At 39.7% G+C, this 20,751-nt stretch overlaps 1 protein-coding gene across 1 annotated transcript in view; it reads left to right on the top strand.

Annotated features, from left to right (window-relative positions):
• The window catches only part of VPS13C (vacuolar protein sorting 13 homolog C), a 452,448-nt gene that overhangs the window by 110,823 nt on the left and 320,874 nt on the right, over nucleotides 1-20,751 (top strand). The window contains exons 9-11 of the mRNA XM_088446402.1: nucleotides 1,436-1,495; nucleotides 7,541-7,600; nucleotides 8,429-8,509. Coding sequence (XP_088302528.1) covers nucleotides 1,436-1,495; nucleotides 7,541-7,600; nucleotides 8,429-8,509 — 201 coding nt within the window. The remainder of the gene's footprint in view (nucleotides 1-1,435; nucleotides 1,496-7,540; nucleotides 7,601-8,428; nucleotides 8,510-20,751) is intronic.

The raw sequence follows: 20,751 nt of genomic DNA, 5'->3' as shown, positions 1-20,751 counted from the left end.
ATCTAAAAATGGCTTAATTCAAGTGTACTGTGACTATATATAATTTTTTCATTTATCTCCGATAACATGCTATATATATATATATATATATAAACACATTTATTAAACTGACCAGCCCCATGGCTCAGTCAGTTTAACGCCCGTTCCAATCTTCAGTCAGACCCATAGGAAATATTTGCTATGATGCCTCTGCTATCGTTCACAAAAGCATTCTCCATAGCTGTTTATAGGAAATGCGATGTTCACAAAAGCATTCTCCATAGCTGTTTATAGGAAATGCGATGTTCACAAAAGCATTCTCCATAGCTGTTTATAGGAAATGCGATGTTCACAAAAGCATTCTCCATAGCTGTTTATAGGAAATGCGATAATGGCACTCGGTACTCAGGCCTCGGTAGCTAACAGCATCTTCAGATGGAGTTAGTACATAATAGCCTATGGGCTACTGTATCACTACATTTTTCAGAGAGGGACCCTGCAGATCTCTACCTGTCAGCCGTACTCATAGGTGCAGCCCGACACTGCTCATGTGCATTTGCCTAGCTAGGTCCGTACCAGCCTCATTTCCTAATACCATCTAGAAAGTATTTTTTATGTACATAATATATTGTCTAGCTGCTGTAGAGAGAGGGGAGAATAACTTACTGCTAAATATATACTTTGACAGAGCAGGCAGTTTTTGAGCGGTCTAATAAGGACTCTGCTGCTAAAAAAATCAGCATACTATATATGTCTGTGAGCCTATGAAGTGACCTTTACAGTATAATATAATGACTCTGTATCTGGTTATTTACAGCAGGTAGTCTATGCCCAGTGAGACTATGCAAATATTCCCCCAGATGTGTAGGGTGTAGGAGATGTTTTGTATATTTTCTAGTCCTGTCCTAAACTCTCTGCCCCCTTTGGTACATCTGTCTAGTTACGTCAAAATCACTGCCAGTTACGGTAACCCAGTGACTGCTTTCTTTCACCATCCCGTTGCTACTATTTCTAGAGAATATCACTATCTTATTGGCCACATATTTGTAGTACCAAGTTCACCTATTTCACTCCTTCAACCAAAATACTCAATAAAATCTCCAGGCTCTTCCTCCACTCTTGTCATATTTGTTTAAAGGTTCCGTCAGCAGTACATTATTTTTCTTCGAGTTTTACATTGCAAAAAATAACATTCTATTTCAAATTTACTGTACTAATTCATAGTAATTGATCGCTTAATGAAACTCTGTGCTATACACTTAGGAACCATATATTTGCTTTAATTTTCTTATTTTTAAAATCTACTGTATTTCAAATTTTGTGTGTTTCTGGTTTTTGCAAATGTTCTCTCTTGTGTGTTTTAATTTTTTTGAGTATTGTATAATCCACATATATGGAGACTTTATGTTCAGAAGTCAGTACATTTTATGTGAAAGCCCTTGCATTGTATTTACAGATTACTGATGTGGATGTACCGGTATCTGTAGGAGTCACTCTCGCTGAGCTGAGTCTTCAGGTAAATCCAGATTATCATTCTCTTATTTATCAGCTGACTCTACAAATGCGTTCAATGTAAACCATTGCAAAGCAGGGTTCTGTGAGTTGTGATGCTATGAAATTTGGCACACTTGCATATGAACTTGCTAATATTCTTAAAACAGACCTATCACCAGGTTCTCTACAATTAAATATTTTATTTAAAAATTAAATTTTTGCTCTGTAATGTATTCTTCCTGTAGACAGTGCTGCTGCAGGGTTGTATATACTAGTAGTGCCATTGTGCAGGGGAAGTTAATACCAGTGACTGATATGATGCAGTTTTGAATTAATCTATAACTGCAGTAGCTACAATTCAGAGTAAGGTTTGTTGCTACTTGTCAGATGTATACATTTTTTAGCTAGAGTGCTAAAGTTTGGTATACATTTTCTGTGATACCCATCTTGTGCTTAAGATGACTTGCTGTTGAGGTTACGTGGTAAGTCAGGACTTCATAGTTTTCACTTTGGCTGGATGAAGTCTGAGTGGTCACCCATCCGAAACTACGTCATAGATATGAAACAAGATAAAGTTAATTTGGTCAAAACAATAGTTTATAAAACCTGCACTTAGAATGTATTCTAGTACCACACATACATGAAGTTAATGATGTTCACATGCAACACTAAAAATGGCAAAATCATCCAAATACACCCTAGTAAAGCCTTTCATTGCTTCTAATAACACAACTCAACAAAAATTAAAAAATTCTCTGCATCTAGCATGTGAATGTGTTTTCGCATAATATAGGGTTGCTGAATTCAGTGGAAAAATCTGATTTTCTCAATCACGTCACATTTATTAGATACACACAAATAACTAAAGTAGGTAATGGCTATATCTGAAAAAAGTAATATACGGATGAGTCCACATACATTAGCCGCCTGGCGCATTAAACAGCCCTACTAATCGCTCCGTGGTGTGACTCGGTAGCGCTGAGCATCTTGTCTGTCTTTTTACCTTCAAATGTGTCTTATTCGCACAAAATGCGAATAGATAACACAATCAGCTTCTGCTGATTAAAATGATATGCAGCATGCCTATGTTCTGTGTGCGTCTGTGGGTGTATCTGCATGTGAAATGCTACGTTAGTGTTACAGGCTGTAACATTGAAACATAGTGTTTAGCATGCAGATATACCTGCAGATACACACAGAGCATAGGCATGCTGCATATCATTTTAATCAACAGAAGCTGCTTGTGCTATTCACATCACTGTGAGAATAAGACACATTTGAAGGTAAAAAGGTACACGAAAAGATGCTCAGCGCTGCCAAGTCACACTGAGCTCCCGCGTTGTGAGCACATCTGTAAGTAAAAACTTCAAATTAAAATATTCTCATTTATAATCATTTATAAAATACTAATAAAACTACAGAAATGCTTAAAAACTGCAGAAACTGAGCTTCAGAAACTCTTAATCCAAATTAGCAATAATGTAATTGTTAATAAAAGATACATTTTAAAGTCACTTTGCTTTAGACTAAGAAATAGGATGTTGACGCTTTCAGTTTGTACAGTGTCTAATTGGTCTCACTAAAAAAGAACCAGCAGTAGTCACCCATCATTGCAGGGTCCCAACGTCCTTGGTAGTGATGCCTCATTGTCAGAATGTCTCAGTGAAATTATTCCCCCTGTTCATCACTTACACAACCCATACACAAATGATATATGTAGTTCCACTCAGGCACTGTCAATAGTCAAAATTTGTAAGGAAATAGTCTCTTACATCTATTGATCTCCCAATAGAACAAAGAGTTTAGTTTCTCCAGACTCCAAATAATTTCTTCCAGAAGGGGATTTGCTCTCCACTTCTTCTGTACTTTTCATAGAGTAAGCTGTCCCTTTCAAATATAATTCTCAAATACAGAAAGAAATAGCGAAAAATAGTGCGGTGACGTATTAAAACATACAAAGATTTATTAAAGTGATACACTCACATTCTATATAAAAACAAAATCATATAGCATCGCAAGTATGATGCAAAATAAGGATCAGTTATGATAGGGATACCCAGTAAGCCTCAGATGGAAACAGTAAGGGGTTGAAGGTCCCGGACACCAGCCACCTCCTCACTTGGTCCACAGATCCCAAAATGACAATGTACCCCAAAGCATATGTGGTCAAGCGGGTGACATGTAGTTGGTCTCTTTTCTGTTCCTTAAGAATTCAAACAGAGCAGCCTTGAAGGAGGACCAAGCAGCAGACTCAATTTCCGTCAATTTAGCGTTGTTAGTAGTTTCCTTATTTGGGGGCCAACAAATATGCCTTTTTTTTAGCTTTACATTTTGTTCAGATCCCTGAAAGCCCTGGCTTTATCCAGCTGTTACGATATTAATCATTAGGCCCAACTTAATGTAAAGCGAAGGTAAAATGATTTTTTTGCGGCTCATCCAATGGAGTGTTCTTGACGTTTTTCTCTCCAGCAACATAGGTTTCTCTCTCTGGCCACTTATTTATGATATAGTGATTTGTAGTGTGTCTGCTGTCCCATAAACACAGAAAACTTTGTGAATCCACCTTGCAAACTTAACAGTAGTGCAACCACCTTTAAGTGACAACAACAAAGATTACATCCATGATTTTTATACTTTATTCACTCCAACAATAAGTTTCTTTCATGTCCACTGTCAGGCCTGAGGCACTAAAGGGAGTTTGTTCCCATTATGGCGTAACACTACTTTCAGACTACTCTTCGAGGAATCAATAAACAGTCGCCACTCACTAGTATTGTGATGGACGCCAAACTCCATCCTTAAACCATTAAAATCAGTACACACACATTTCATTTTTCCTTTCAAGAATTTTTGCCAAAGAAAAGTTTATTGTTCTAAAACTTGAAATTGTCGTACCTTGAGCCAGAAAGTTCCACTGTTGCAGCCTAGAATCCAAAAGTTTGTTTTGTTTTGACAGCTTCAATTCACAAACCAAATCTTTGAATTCTTCCTGTTTTGTGATGTGAGGTGATTTGTCTTGAGTTTTAGAGTTATACTCTGCTGTAATTTCTGTATATTCTTACTTTGTTTCATCTGATGTCTCTGATTCACTGTTACACACACACACGGTACAGGAACAGGTAGCCCTTTTCCATGAGGCATAGGTTTTCGTGCTGAAGTCACTTCGGGACATTTGAAAGTGTGATTAGTTCTACTGGAATGCCCAGCAATACTAGTTAAACAAATAATAAATTAGTAGTTTGAAACTAGTTTTATAAGCCTACTGGTTCACAATAAAGTATTGTCTGAAACAATCTGTGTATGTGACATTTGTAATACAGACAACTCTGTTGACTCTAATACTTTTGTATTCCACTGTGTTCACACATACACACATTTATACAGGTTGAGTCTCCCATATCCAAAATGCTTGGGACTAGAAGTATTTTGTATATCAGATTTTCTGTGTTTTGAAATATTTGCATACCATAATTGTAACTCCCCTTTACTCTATAAAGGGACCTTAGGTTTCTAGGATTTACCCACCCTTAACTGTCCGTCAAGTGATGTACACTTCTATCAGTGCCTCCACCCAAGTATTGGTAGTCGGTCTGGGCGTCCTTGGGAAAACTCTATTAAGCAATTTAGGCTTGCTTGGGTAAGCCTAATAAACTTGTAATATATTTACTATCACCTATAGTCAAGTGTACTGAGTCGCATAACATAAACATCACCCACTATATACATATATAACGATTATTCACCTGTTCCTCGTTTTCATTTACACTCCTGTGACCTGGATACCTTGCATCTTCCTCCAGGTAAATAATGAGATAGTGAATATATCTTTCAACAGTTCCATTTATATAAATAGTTCAACGTAGATTAAAAAGATATTACTATATGACAGAATATTGCAGCACAATAATACACACTTTTACACCTTCAGAGGTATTTAACGTACCTGAACAAAAAATTTATCATGAAACCTATAAGGATCCTTAATATTGAGTCCTGAAAATCCTATTGTGGCTCTGTGGTCCTTATTGTGCCTGTGAATCCATGACTTACTGTATGAAGCACAAACCGTGTTTAAGTGTTCCTTTAGGGGTAAAGTTATGAGGTGGAAGTAAGTTTTGAAGGGTTTCTATCTCATACTTTATATACGTATTATAAGATGTGCTCCAGGTGGTACGGCTAACTGTAATTCCTCTCTGGATGTCCTTGTGTAGGTTTATCATTTACTTCCTTGCACCTTCTCTGCAATCTATATTCCTGACACCTCTATTAGCTTTTATAGTTAACTATTTAAATGCTTCAATGCTCTAAAGTTAAATATAGATCACAGTAGCCATTAACTGCTTCAGGCAGTGTAACCTAGCTGTGCATATACTCCTCCCCCAACGATTCCCTATAATAAAGTTAGTACAGCAGGCATTATAGTCTGTTGACAGGACTGTTTGTTTCTTTTCTAAAGGACAAACTCTCTGTGGTCTCTATTTTGTTCCCTTTGTATATATTACATCCCAACACCACTGTAGTCCTATGGATGCACCCACTCCAATCCACTTATGGGATGATTTTGTGGATACTAGGCTGCTGAATAAACATCCCCACAGTAATGTATCACCACCTCCTGGGCTATGGCTCCAACCTCTTAAATGTATCACCACCTCTTCAGGGATGGATCCAACAGTTAAATGACATTGGCTGCCAGTCTGGAGTTTGCAGGCACTGGTGCTGAGCGGCAGTCTCCTATTATTACCAGGGTAACCCCAGTGACAGAACAGCTCCACCTCCCTTTACACAGCTGACTGTCCAAACTGCGCTGCTTCACTACTATGCCACGGCTGTCACTGGCCACACTCGGCACCTTCACTTCTGCTCACTGCTCCAGATGCCCGCACCTTCAGCCTTCTCTCCGGCCAGGTGCATGCCTCTGCTCCCACTGGCTTCCCTGCTTCCTGTCTGACTCCACCCCCCGGCAGCATATTTACTGGTCAGCTGCCGCTAGGGACACGAGGGGGATGAGCACTGGAGTCTGCTGGCAGCACCTTTTCGTCTCTCTCTGTCCCTGGCCCTCTTTCCCTGACAGGAACCAAATCACTCCCCTGCCATATCACTCCGCCACCTTCTTCTATAGTGTATGTTTGTCCCATACACTGGGGCACATCCCCACCAAAGAAAAAGTACCATATAAACTTATGTAAATACATGAAACACATACTTTTTACCTTATAAATTATACATACAAGCATTACATATTATAAATGTTAGTGTCTATATACATATATAATGAACCACAATAGCATGCCATTACCCATACACATCATACATGTTTTCAATAACCGCTATACATTCATCATTTCACAGATATCGTATATGTATTATTTATTAACTTTAAATAATGAATCTAAATCCTTTTTGGATGTAAATATATGAAATGTATGGTATTTGTAACCACCGAGGGTGTTACATAATGAGAGACATTCTTGAGAATGTGAGCCAAGTCTAAACACAGAATTTCTTTGTTTCATACACACCTTATGCACACATCCTAATTGCATTTTTATACTTTTTCAATAATTTTGTGCATCAAACAAAGTTTGTTTCATATACATCTTATACACAGCCCGAAGAAAATGTTATACAATATTTTAAATAATTTTGCGAATTAAATAAAGTTTGTATACATTGAACCATCAAAACGTAAAGGTGTCACTATCTCAGTCTCGCTGTATTTGGATATTGGCATATTTGCATATGGGAGACACAACCTGTATACTTTGCATAGATATATTTTTGTATATGTACATACATTATAATGTCTAAAGTCACATGGTGACATGTACATTTTTATATTCACCAGTTTTATGCACACCCTTTATATTTCTTGTTTATTCAATGGTTTTGCATATAATATATAATATATTTTACATTAACCAAATTAGTCACAAGTATTGTGAATGCTCTTGAATGGTATGTTTCTTTCTACTTTGCAAATGCGGAATTTATTTATAAGTGCATCTGATAATTTGCTTTGGTTGCATTTTTATTCTTAATTTTAATTTTTCTTTGTTTCTAACAGACTTCCAATGAGAACTGGGTGCCATGCATATTAAATGAAGCTGCTAAGATAATAAACAAGGTAACAGCCATGATGGGACAATGACACGTTCTGCTGCATGAGACTGTGATTCCAATAAATACATATTCTGGTGGAATAAGGCCCCACCTTTTTATATATATATATATATATATATATATATATATATATATATATTTGTGTTTGAGTAAACTGTACGGAATTCTATTGGTCTATGAAGAATAGGGCAACTTTCTTATTTAGCTGAGCTTTGTAACAAATATGACCTAATGACTGCATTTGCAAAATATATTTATATTTAGCTATCAAATAAGCTTGTTTCTCTCGTATTTGGCATAACCAACGAATGTTCAACTATGGCATACATAACAAAATAAGACAAACTACAGTGTATGTTGCAGAACAGGGTTATTGGATGTTTATAATTGCAAATTTGTAGATAAAATCATAAGTGGAATATAAAGGTTATTCAGACAAGGATGAGACTTATTTTATATCAATGGTCCACTAGCAGATTAACTAGCCAATGATGCCAAATAAGTGTAATGGACATATGAAAACGTTTGGCAGACAGGCTATGCAAATTCAGTCCATTATTCCTATTACCTTTTACATTTTAGACTACTAAAAAAAAAAATAGAATAAAATACTGGGCTATATAATTTTAATAGTCCACTGAGTATATCTTGTTGAAATATGTCTTATATATATATATATATATATATATATATTTTTTTTTTTTTAAAGACAGCTTATTTGTGCACCTTGCAATTTTTTTGTAATTAAAATATAATATATACTAGATGAATAGCTAAATTTATTCATGTATGATAATGAGCTCACCATCTTGTCTTTTTCTATCTTCTCTAGCTGGTCCGTCTGGATAGTTTTAGCATGTATTGGAATGTAAACAGCAAAATGTATTGCCACCAGTCCCATGAGAAGATTCTGGTAAATACACTTTTATAATGGATTCAGATGGACATAGAAGTGTTATGGGAAGCCTTGTCTGTGGCCTTAGTGTTTCCCTGGGCTCTTGTACCATTTTTACATCTGATTTAGCTGTTAATACAAATTGTGTCCACATATATCTAGCCGCCTTGTGCGTTAAACAGCCCTTCTAGTAGCGGCATGCCATGACACTACTCTGTAGCACCGATTGTCTTTTTGTGCGTCGTTTTCCCTTACAATGCGTCTACTTCGCAAAGCGATGCGAATGTGATGCACAAGCAGCTTATGCTGATTAAAATGATATGCAGCATGCCTATATTCTGTGTGCGACTGCGGCTCTATCTGAATGCAAAGTGCTACGTTACAGCCGCTAACACTGTAGCATAGCATTTTGCATGCAGATATAACCACAGTCGCACACAGAATATAGGTATGCTGCATATAATTTTAAACCGGATAAGAAGCTTGTGTGCCTTATTCGCATTGCTTTGTGAATAATATGCACTGAAAAGGTCCCCATAAACGGTGCAATGGCACTGTGCAAGGCGACAAGGGATACGTCGTCCGTTATATCAGGCGGTCCGCACACACTGTGCAATCGGGTGGCCGACCACCCGATATGCAGGCTTCCCCCCCCTCTCACCCGCATATCAATCCGTGGGATCGCACATTGCATCCCCTGATCTTGTGGTTCTGCAGAAAGATCAGGGGGTGCGATGTACGACCCCACAGGAGCGAGCTCGGCCCGACATCAGGGCCATACACGGTGCGATATATCATGCAAATTGCACCAATCAGTCGGATCCCCTGCTTTATCAACCCGTGTTTGGGGGCCTTTAGGGAGAAAGTCTCACGAAAAGACAATCGTCACTACCTAGTTGCACGATGCTAACGCGTTATGTCTAACGCGACTTGTAGCGCACGGAGGATAGATATATGTGGACACATCTGTACTTCGCATGTCTTGTTTTGACCATAAAGTTTTTGCTCTGGCACTTTTATAATAAAACCATACAGCACCATTAAACTGTATGATGACCACATACAAGGTTTCTTTTTACTGCAGTGTGGCAATCGTACACTGAAAATCTTAAACCATTAAACTTATTTGATATTAAAATGTATTCAAATATAACGGTTTACATTGGAACAATATGGGCCTGTTTTTTTTTTTTGTTTAATATCTTTTTTATTATAATACCAAGTGACAAATAGTTACGTTAAGCATCCCGGCAAGTGGGATGCTGGAGCTTACATTACTGGCGCCGGAATCCCGACGCCTGTCTGAATGTAAGTAGCAAGGTTGAGGGGAGGGTTAGGTTTAGGGGCTAGGGTTAGGCACTAGGGGGGGAGGGTTATGTTTAGTGTGCGGGGAGGGGGAGGTTAGATTTAAGCACTAGGGGGGAAGTTAGATTCAGGCACCAGGCAGGGAAGGTTAGCATACCGGCCAACAAGTGTCTGTATGCTAACCCTGTCGGGATCCCGGTGCGACCCCGGCATCCCATACCCAACTTGTTATGTGGGGCAGGACTGGTTTACATGGTCTTTTGTTCTAGGTCACCCACTACCTTTCTCCAAATGCAGCCACTGACAGATGTTTCATTGGATGTTGCATGACTAAGTGCAGCTGCTGTTTGCGTTGCTGTGTACCTTAATTTATCTTGCCTATAGTCCACTTCTTTCCTAGCTATAGGTGCAAGCCCACAGACGATATGTATATTTGCAATTGAATATCATGCTTTAATGAGCACTCTATAGCAGAAAGATCTAGACCAGTATAATCAGGCTTATTGCGAACATATTAGTCTAATGTTCATGTTATCACTATGGGTTAATGTGTAACCTTTGTTGTTGTAAACCTTATTCTTGCAATACATCTGTCTTTCCTTTATTTTTTTTCAACATAATCTAATTAAAAAAAAACTAATTTTATTTATTTTTATAGAATACTGAGTCCTTAAATTTGATCAATCTAATGTCACGTGGCAAATATATAATAGATTTGGCTTTGTAATTTTTTTTATTCAATAGATGTAAGTCAATATAAAGAAGCCATGCATTAAAAATTAACCACACTCCTCTCGACAGTCTACTCTTATATGTTAAATTTGTGGGGGGGTTTCTCTACGATATAAACCAAAAATAAATTAATATGCCATACAGTCGCCCTTTTTAGGAAATCTGGACATCGACGAGTGCAGTGATGCCTTGCCCTTTTACTATCTTGGAAAGAGGAGGATTAAAATGTATTCAAATATAACAGTTAACATGGGACTAGTAGGTCCATTGTTAGTGTGCGTACACACGGTACGATATCTATGAACATTAACGATATCAAACGAACGACCAATGATACATGTTCCCGCATGTATGATAACGATATCTATGGTAGTCCGTACATGCAGGCCAACTTGGACGATTTCATCAAGATTTGCCTATTTGAAGATGTGGCAGGATGACTTCACTGAAAGATATCTTTCAAAGATATCTGTCAGTGTGTACACCCAATATCGTTTGTCCTGCGCTACAGAAAGTTCAAGGGAAATCGTTCAGTGACATTGTTGATTGTGCAGATGGTACCGTGTGTATGCAGCTTTAGAAGAGTGTTCTAAAAAATTAATTCATTTCACACAGGCCAAGGAAAATTATTAAATATTTAGGTAATGTGTTTTAGATTGTCTACATGCACAACATTATGCCAGTAGTTTAAATAAGACAATGTCACTGACTGGAACAATACATTTAAATAGCTTCCAGCCTCCATATACAAGACTCTTCCTACATCTGAGATCCTTAATACTTATTGGGGTGTTGTTGCAGTTAATTGATGTTTCAGTTTATCCAGCAAAAGTATCTCAGTGTTAATGTCTAGACTTCGACTGGATCATTCCAAAGTCGTAATTTGTTTTTCATCAATTCATTTGGTTGTAGATTTGCAAATACGCATATAATCATTATCCTGTTGCATGCCATTCTTCAGTTGGCAGACAGTCTCACATGATCTCTAGAATCCCCATGGAGAACTCAATGACTGGGGAAACACCCAGGTCGTATGGCTACAAAGCTGCTCTAAATCACCTAATCACCTCTCTGCTTGATGGTTTGTATTGTTATAAGGTTCCTGTGGCAATATACACTGTCTGGCTTTTGCCTAACTTGGTCTGGTCTACCCAGGGAACTTTTGTTTCCTGTAGTATTGTGTTTTGTTGGGATGCAATTTTGTTAACCTATGCCGTGCTGCAGTATTGCTATTTGAAGGCAAAGGACCTTTCTCCTGGCTTCCCTTACACTTTTCTGATGATAGAGGCCTGTAGATCACAGGATGTAGCGTTTGGTTTTAGTATATTGATTCATTTGGTACGGTATTTGGGTGAAAATGCTGTGTTTCCACTTCTGGGAATATTTACAACTATCATATTGCGGCAAAATTATGGATTTCAAATATTTGGGAACTGCCTTTAAACTCTCTCCCTCTTTTTTTCTGATATCATTGCAGGTGTTTTTTCTACTTAGTTGGGTGTTGACACACATCTGAATGCCCATGTATTTAAAGTTTGATATGGAAGTAGTAACAGTGTACCTTTTCACAGCTGGCTTCTTCGTCTAGTTTATTTTGAGTTAAATAAATACAAAATAAATTATTTTTCTGGGTCATGTGTCAAGAGATTAGATTTATAATACTTTAGGGGTTAGTGGGGACTAAAAGATTTTTTTAAAATAATGATTTATTACCAGTTATTTATATAGCGCACACATATTCCGCAGCGCTTTACAGAGAATAGTTGGCCATTCACATCAGTCCCTGCCCCAGTGGAGCTTACAATCTAAGTTCCCTACCACATGCTCACATACACACTCACACTAGGGTTAATTTGTGTTGGGAGCCAATTAACCTACCAGTATATTTTTGTAGTGTGGGAGGAAACCGGAGTACCCGGAGGAAAACCATGCAAGCACAGGGAGAATATACAAACTCCGCACAGTTAGGGCCGTGGTGGGAATCGAACCCACGACCTCAGTGCTGTGAGGCAGTAATGCTAACCATTACACCGTCTGTGCTGCCATATTGTTACTCCTATACTGATATGTAAATGCTGATTTGAAAAGGGTGTGCTTTCTTTTTCACATGATGTGTGGGACCCTGGCATTGTGCATTTCTAGTATTGCAGGAAAGCTTTTCTGTGGTATTGTCAGGGCTGTATTAACCCCATGGCCGGGCCCCTAGGCTTTCAGGTATTTTGGGTCCCCCCAGCACTTCAGTCTTTCACCCCACTGTAGGTTCTGTATGGTGAGTGGGTCTGGTATGCTTGAGTTGAAAATGAGCAATAGTGTATGGTCTTATACAGTGTGAGCAGAGATTGCGGTAGCGGCAGGGGCTTGGGGGATTTTTGCACTCAGTGGTGGTTCTGTAGTCCTGCAGAATCACCTGCCCCTGTGTGTGCTGAGAATTGTCTCAAAACAAACCTCAGCTGACTATGAATGTGCCTTGCATCTTCTCCCTGCGGGGCACTAGGCTTCAGCCTAGTCAGCTGTATTTAGAGCTAAAATGTATTGAATTTGTGTCTGTTAGAACTTTTAATTGTTCATGAGTTTTATTGTTTATTCTGTTGGTACAAATTTGGTTTTCTATAATAAGCTACTAAATAAAAAATATCACCTTTTACAGAGAAATTCAAAATATATGAACATATGGTAAAAGTGACACAAACATGGAAGAAAGGTTTGCCAGATGTTTTCAGGGACTAAAATAATTAGTAAGGGAAAACATGTACTAATGTTTTTGGAATTGGTAATTCTGGCTTCCAACCAGAACTGTCCCCCCCTCTCTCTTGTTTTGTGTAGCCATCTATCCACCTCATGTTGCTGTGCAAACCGCTGTTTTAGCTGCTTGTCCTCAGTAGGAGTATAGCTGCCCCTTCTCTCCCCGATGATGTAATATCAGGCCACTGATATCAGCCTGTAATAAAGCCAGCAGTTTTCATGGGTATCTTAGAAACCATGTCTGCATGTTAGCTCTCTGTACAGCTTATCAGTTACGCCATAAGTGGTTGTCCATCTAATCGTCACTGTGTCTAGTGAAGGAAACAGAAGTATTAGAAGTTTTAAAATCATATAGTATTAAACCTGCTTTCAGTTTTAAATGTTCTGTGATCCATAGCAACCATTCATAGTATGTATTGTAACCGGTTTGAATGCATCTTCTAAACTGCACTGGAACACAACAATTTGGGGGAGATGTATGAAAGTGTGTTAGGGGGTTTAGTGTTATGTGTTGCTGATACCACTTCACCCCCATGTATTAATTTGGAAATGTGTGGTAAATGACAGGTGTGCTATGTGTCCATGTCATTATTAGCGCTGCTATCCACAAGATAGCACGCCGATATGCTAGGTAATGTATGAACGGTTAGTGGCACTGACCGTTCCGACAGCTATCGATTTGATAGCTGCAGCTGTCATTGCCCTACCACCACAGCAAGGCTAAAACTGTCCCTGGCTGCTTGTGAGATCTCGCACATGCCCAGTGGAGCCGGCCAAGAGGAGAGAGACAGCGCATCAGCACTAGGCTGATGCACTGTGAGCTTTGCCAGGCATCACCGGCAGACGAGATGTTCATATGTCATTTTCAGCCTAATGATGGCTTGCTTAACTGATAGTGACAGCTCTTTGGATCTCATATTGAGAGTCGACATCAACTGATTCCAAATGCAAATGTCACACCTAGAATCAACTCCAGACCTTTTACCTGCTTAATTGATAATGAAATAACGAGGGAATAGCCCACACCTGTCCATGAAATAGCTTTTGAGTTGATAGTTCCATTACTTTTGGCCCCTTAAAAAGTGGGAGGCACATATAGAAACTGTTGTAATTCCTACACCGTTCACCTGATTTGGATGTAATTACTCTCAAATTAAATCTGAAAGTCTGAAGTTAAATCACATCTTGTTTGTTTCATTTCAAAGCCATTGTGGTGGTGCATAGAGGCCAAAATATGAAAATTCTGTCAATGTCCCAATATTTATGGACCTGACTGTATCTCGTCGTTACTGCTTCCAGCTTCTCCTCGGTAAAGAGGCGAAGCAGGAAAAGCTACAGTATAGTAGTTCAATCCGTACTGCTATAATACATCTCCCCCAGTGTTAAGTAAGAGTTATTTGCCAAATTAAAAATTCTGTTTGTTTTATTTTAGTTTACACTATAGTATCTAATCATTTAATTTATGTAGCAGTTCTCTCTAATAGGACACAAGGCTATTTACATTTGCATAAAATACAAAAGCCACGAACATACTGTAATACAGTACAGCAGTTTAGATTTGTAGTAAATACAGAGACCATGAACATAATTTAGGTGAGGCAGCCATTTTGGATCATCAGTTCAAAGGATTATTTATCCTACCCATGAAGGTTCTAGATAAGGCATCCATCTTAAGTGCACTGCAAAGGATTACACTGGGCGGCATAGGCACTGTCTGGAAGAAATGATACTTAATCAGGGAGATACAGAATACTAGGCAAGGCACACTATCCGTACAAGACCATCAGAACCGTGAATTGTTCATTCTACACACGAGTACCAGGTGAGGCAGCCATCTTGGGCGCACTACATAGGTTACAATGTGTAAGATAAGCAACACATGAAAATAAGACAAACAATGAAAAGTGATTTACAAGATACCTAGAGCCATAGCAGAACAAAAGGCCACCCTGGGCCATTATCCACCACCTATGGAGTACATGACGAAAGGAGTATGAAGTCCTGGCGGCTGATCCTGAAAGGGCAGGTAAGTACCCTATCCCTTCCCCTCTCCCCCCCCCCCCAACCCCCTCCCCCTTACTGCACTCTAAACATAACCCTCCCGTGGAGATGCCCAAACCTAACCTCCCCCTAGGGGTGCCTAACCCTACTCTCCCCCCCCCCCCCCCTCCCTCCCCAAAAAACCTAACCCTCCCCTCCTCGCGACTAACACAAAGGGCGCCCCCGGCTTACCTTGGGCTGGCATCCTTCGGCGTTCTGGCGTCAGGATTAAGATAGGTGTTGGTAATTTCACCACTATCTTAAGTCCCTTGTCGGTATTGAGTCCGGCGGCATCACAGCCGCCGGTCATAACTACATCCCTACGTGACATGATATTACAGATCAGCATTGGAAGAGCTGAAAGATCGTTGACAGGCTCATCCTGTAGATGCCTTTCAAGGTAATGGGGTTCGTCTCCATGCACCCAATCAGCTGCAAAATGCTACAGTCGGGACAGCAACAGTGCTGCTCCCTTGATGGTGGCATTGGTTACACAACCACATTACGGCCCTACAGATACCCCCTGCATAAATATTTCCACATGGTGTTCCTCATGCCCATGAAAGTACCAGTCAAGGCAGACTCCTCGAGAGCACTACATATGTGTCCTCACTTGACGTTGCTGCAGTCGCTTCTAATGCCTGGTACTGTGAGACTCTGCTACCACCAGGCGACAATTTTGCCGAAAATGCGTTTAAAGCTGGCCGTCCACTATACAATTTTCTGTCAGATACAGTATCTGTCCAATCTGGCTGGTTGGAATGAAACCCTGGTAATGTATGGGAGGGAATGACAGTCGATCCTATGGGTTTAAACACTGAAATAATGACAAAAAAGATTGTTCAAATTGGTTACATTTGTGTGTTTTAACCAATTTGTCTGAACAACCATTTTTGGCTATTTTCCAGTGTTTGTGAGCAAATGGACGATTGTCATTCCCTCCCATATATTACCAGGTTTTCATTCCAACCAGCCAGATTGGACAGATATCTGATAGAAAATTGTATAGTGGGTACCCAGCTTAAGTCGCAGTGTGATGTGACTAGGATGCATAGGACACTTGTATATCTTTATCGACTCAATCAGCATGCGAAGTAGTGGCCACAGCTCTTTTCCACGCCAAGTTCTGTTTACAGTCTGTCACACACAGATATACAAGTATCGCATATCAAATTAATCAGCACCATCTCTTGGTGCTTCCTAATCGCATCACATTTTGACTTGGACGCTAGCAGAGTTGCACGGGACCTGATGGCTCACTCACGCCAGGCATATCGCACTGCAAGGCGTATTGAGGCTTTATGAGCAAGGACACATCTGTACATAGTTTACAGGCAGGATTAGATTTCACAATTCTAACGCTGGGTACATACTGACAGATACATTGGCTGATCAATTGGTCGGTCAATGTATCTGCTGCCCGTCGGGAAGTGTGTACCTGCGATATGTCGGTGAACGTCGGCGTTCACCGACATATCGCATTGCCTGTACTGCACAGCCGACGGACAGATATGTTTGCAGACATATCTGTCCATTGGCAGGTGCCGATCGCCCATACACACACACAGCGGCAGCCGCGTGGAGGGGGGTGGGACACGCCCCCGCCGACGGGACACGCACCCTGGTCGCCGGGACCTGCGGGCAGACACATGATGGTTGTTCAGTATTTACAAACAACCATCATCTGCAGGTCACTCGATCTGCAGATATATCTGAATAGTGTGTACCCACCTTTAGAAGTGTAACATGGTGTGGGGACTTGAGTAAAATGCATTGGATAAAAAGTAAATAAATAACACCTCTATTAAAAGCAAAACAGAACAGAGAAACAACAGTTTTGGGCATATAACTGTGGTTACTGAGGTGTGACCTAGGCTTGGATAATGTATATGTTTTGAATCTCTCTATACTTGTCGCTCAGCTAGGAACATTGTTAATTGTTCTCTTTCTAAACCCTTTCTAACAATTGGGAGATCTTGAGAACAAAATGTAATTGTTTGCTGAAAAATCTCCATGTTCACCAGTCACCAACACCAATTTTCCACCCGGCCTTTCCATGGGTCAAAACCAGACTGGGGTCGTTTGGCTGGGTTGGTTTGGGGATGCCCCATGTCCCAGATGACCCCTATAATGTTAGGGACTTACCCGATGAGGTTACCTTGATGTTGGTGGGTAAACTCATAACTTTGGCCAAATTTATGAAAAAACCTTGTATATGATGTATGATTATTAAATGGTTGTATGGTGCACCTGCTCACCCCATTTTTCTATGTTGTAGTACTAAGTCATCTAGGTAGCACATCCCATTAGAAATAGTTAGGGTTTGCAGTCCAAACCCCCACCCCCTAAAGTAGTTTTAATTGTATGTAAGTTTTCATTTTTTTTTTTTTTTTTTTTAAATACCCTTCTCTCAGGAGTGAAGCTAGGCTTTCTTTCACTGGGGAAAAGTTAGGCCCTCCTTCCCAGTTGATGATAGTCATCCTTGGCATGCTTGAATACAGACATCAACATTGTAAAGACTGAAATGTTTTGTAGTTTGAGTGCAAAACTCGTTTTTACTCCAATTATATTAAGGTATCAGTGCCTTATGCATTTGTCCTCTGCTGCTGGGCCTGACAACTTTTAAATGTAGGATGTAGGCTCCACTGTCTAAAGGTAAGCATACTACACAATCTCGCTCACCACAAAGCATCGCACTGTTCGCCATACTATACATTGAGCAGTGCATTGATTACCATATAATACAGACACAATAACATTGATTGCCATGCAATGCAGAGTACACCACGGTGACAGCCATGCTATGCAGAGTACATCACAGTGACTGCCATGCAATGCAGAGTACACCACACTGACCACCATATAATGCAGAGAGCATTTTTGATCACCTTACAATCATTCCCTCATCAACAATTAACCCTTCCTTAAAAACCATTACCTACTTCAGCATCATCGTAACAACCCCTTTTCAGTATAAAGATAGTAGTTCTTGGATCGCGCACAGTGTATTATCCTGAATGTGGCGTTAAAGTGCAGGTGTCATACATATGAATGGTCAATTAACCACTTGAATCCTTCAAATAAGAGGAGGCAGCAGTCCCTTCCGTGTGTCTGTATGGCAGTCAGACGAAATAGTAATCCTGACTACCGAGTTCTTTTGTACACTTGCTGTTGGGTTTTCCCGCTTCACCCACGCGGCACACAAAGCCGGACTTATCATTATTATAAGCCGCTGTGTACTTGCCGCGAGTCGTGCATGCGCAGTGCATCACCCGCGGCATCTTGGGATACCTCTGACATCACGGATGATGTCGCCAAGATGGCCGCGGTACACTGCGCATGCGCTAAATGGCGATTAGCGCCAATTCAAAGTTTATTGATTACTTCCACCATAGGGTATATAAGGCTGTATATGGACACCTATACCATTACCCCTGAGGAAGTCCAAAGGATGAAACGCGTTGGGCACTGCCAGCCTTTCTCAGACAGATTTGATACAACCTCACAGATAAGCATTTTTTCTTTTACTCTTTGTGTTAACTTGTCCCATATTTTGTCTATTACCCTATATATGTAATAAAGGCCCCCTGTTTTAAGTACACCACTGCTGATGATGGGTATTTATTTTATTTGAAGACCATCACCACTTTATGTGGGTACTTCTGGGGCTGATAAAGAAAAAACAAATCTGGATAAGCTACTAAGGATATTACTATATACACTCATACAAGAATTGATCGGGTACGCATAACCATTATTACGAGGTTCACTATATTGGAAGTACTACACTATATTATTTCTCTTTTCCATCTGGCTCTGCCAAGAGCCTCTTCTCATCAAGGTCCTCTTTGGCGCCAGTAACGCGGGTCCAGTCTTGTTTATTTCATCCACCGACAGGATTTACAGATAAGCCTTAAAGAATTTTTCTTTGGTACGCACATTATTATTTGAGCACGGGCACATTTATTTTTAAATTATCACACTATTTGGCGCTTGTCCTTTCCACCCCATTTCCCTTTTCAATATAGTTAAGCTCTTTATAATAATTTCCTTCATAATACCCATTAATTAGCCCCAACACCAACAAATAATTCCATTCATGTGCATTAACCCTCTAATTCCTCCCTCAATCTCATTCAAAAATAAATTTAACCCCCCCAAAAATTAACCACTTAATCTCATTCTTAATACTACCTAGTATAAACAATACTCATCCCCCCCTGTAGCCTAATTTACCTGTTCGTGAATGCATCTGTTCCACTTCTTGCAGCCACAGCAGCATTCAGGAAGCAGCAACCAGGCAGGTCTTGCCATTGAGTGCGGAGTAGGGGCCTTGCAGTCTATTGGTTGCAGCACTCGGCCGCTGGGGATAGGGTAGCCAAATAAATGCCCTCCTTTCCCACTTTCCAGAGTTTTCATTCATCTATTGGGCTACAGCTCTCCTGCTGTGCCCCCACACCCCCCCCTGTTACCACAGGGACACATGCTCCACCCTGAACTGGGCCTCTGCCTCTTCTTTACTTTATAAGGGAGTAACAGCTGTAACACTGATTAGATTAAAAACAGACTAGTCAAACACTAAAGAGGGAAACACAAGCATTTTTCTAAATGAATGCTTGAAAACTTTTATGACACTGAATACTACAGAAAATATTAAAGTTTTGATTTTACTTTTTTATTTCTAATCCTGTACACATTTTAGGAGGAATTTATAACCTGATGAAGGATGTGGAGAGAGCTGTGTGTGCTATAATATAGGAAATTAGAGTGATGTGTATTTTGCAATCGTTATTTGTTTTGTTCTCATTGCCATTTTTTTAATCAGTGTTTTCTAAGAATTTAATACCTAAAATTAAAGGCTAATATTAACATCTGTGTTTTATACTTTATAAGTAGTAATATGTGTCTTCTTCCTGGTGTTTCTGAGAAAGCTGGACTCCGTTCCCTTCAGCGCCACTATTTGTTTACACTTGAGCTTACGTCAAACGTTTGAAAACTTGTTTATCAAGTTTGTGGCTTTAATTTCCTTTTGGCACACTCCTAGACATTAGTCTGTGTGGTGTGGTATTGAATTTATGTTTTTAGATTAAAATGGAGATAAACGTTTGTTATATCATCATTTAAATACTTGTTTGTCTTGGTCATCCCTGTGACGGGGAAGTGCCTTAGAAATTTTCGAGTGGTATCAAAAAGAAGGAGACAGGGGAAGGAAGCTCAACTCCTAACTGTGGGCATTCAGGAGCTTGTGGGGAGAGTTATCTAGTGATCAATTAGAAGGGGGAGAAGGTAAGGCTATGGTTAAAAAGAGGGGTCATATCTGGTGAAATGTTTCCTTTGTCATGGAAATGAGATGTGATGAATCAAATGAAGGACTTCAGAGTAGAAAGCCAAGGGGATCAGCTTTCAACTAGTGCTTAGCTATCAAGCAATGGGCCAAAACA

The sequence above is a fragment of the Taudactylus pleione genome, unplaced genomic scaffold (assembly GCF_031769625.1).
Source record: "Taudactylus pleione unplaced genomic scaffold, aTauple2 ptg000019l, whole genome shotgun sequence".
Lineage (NCBI taxonomy): Eukaryota > Metazoa > Chordata > Amphibia > Anura > Myobatrachidae > Taudactylus > Taudactylus pleione.
The sequence above is the reverse complement of the archived record's forward strand: the minus strand, read 5'-3'. Positions and strand labels throughout refer to the sequence as shown.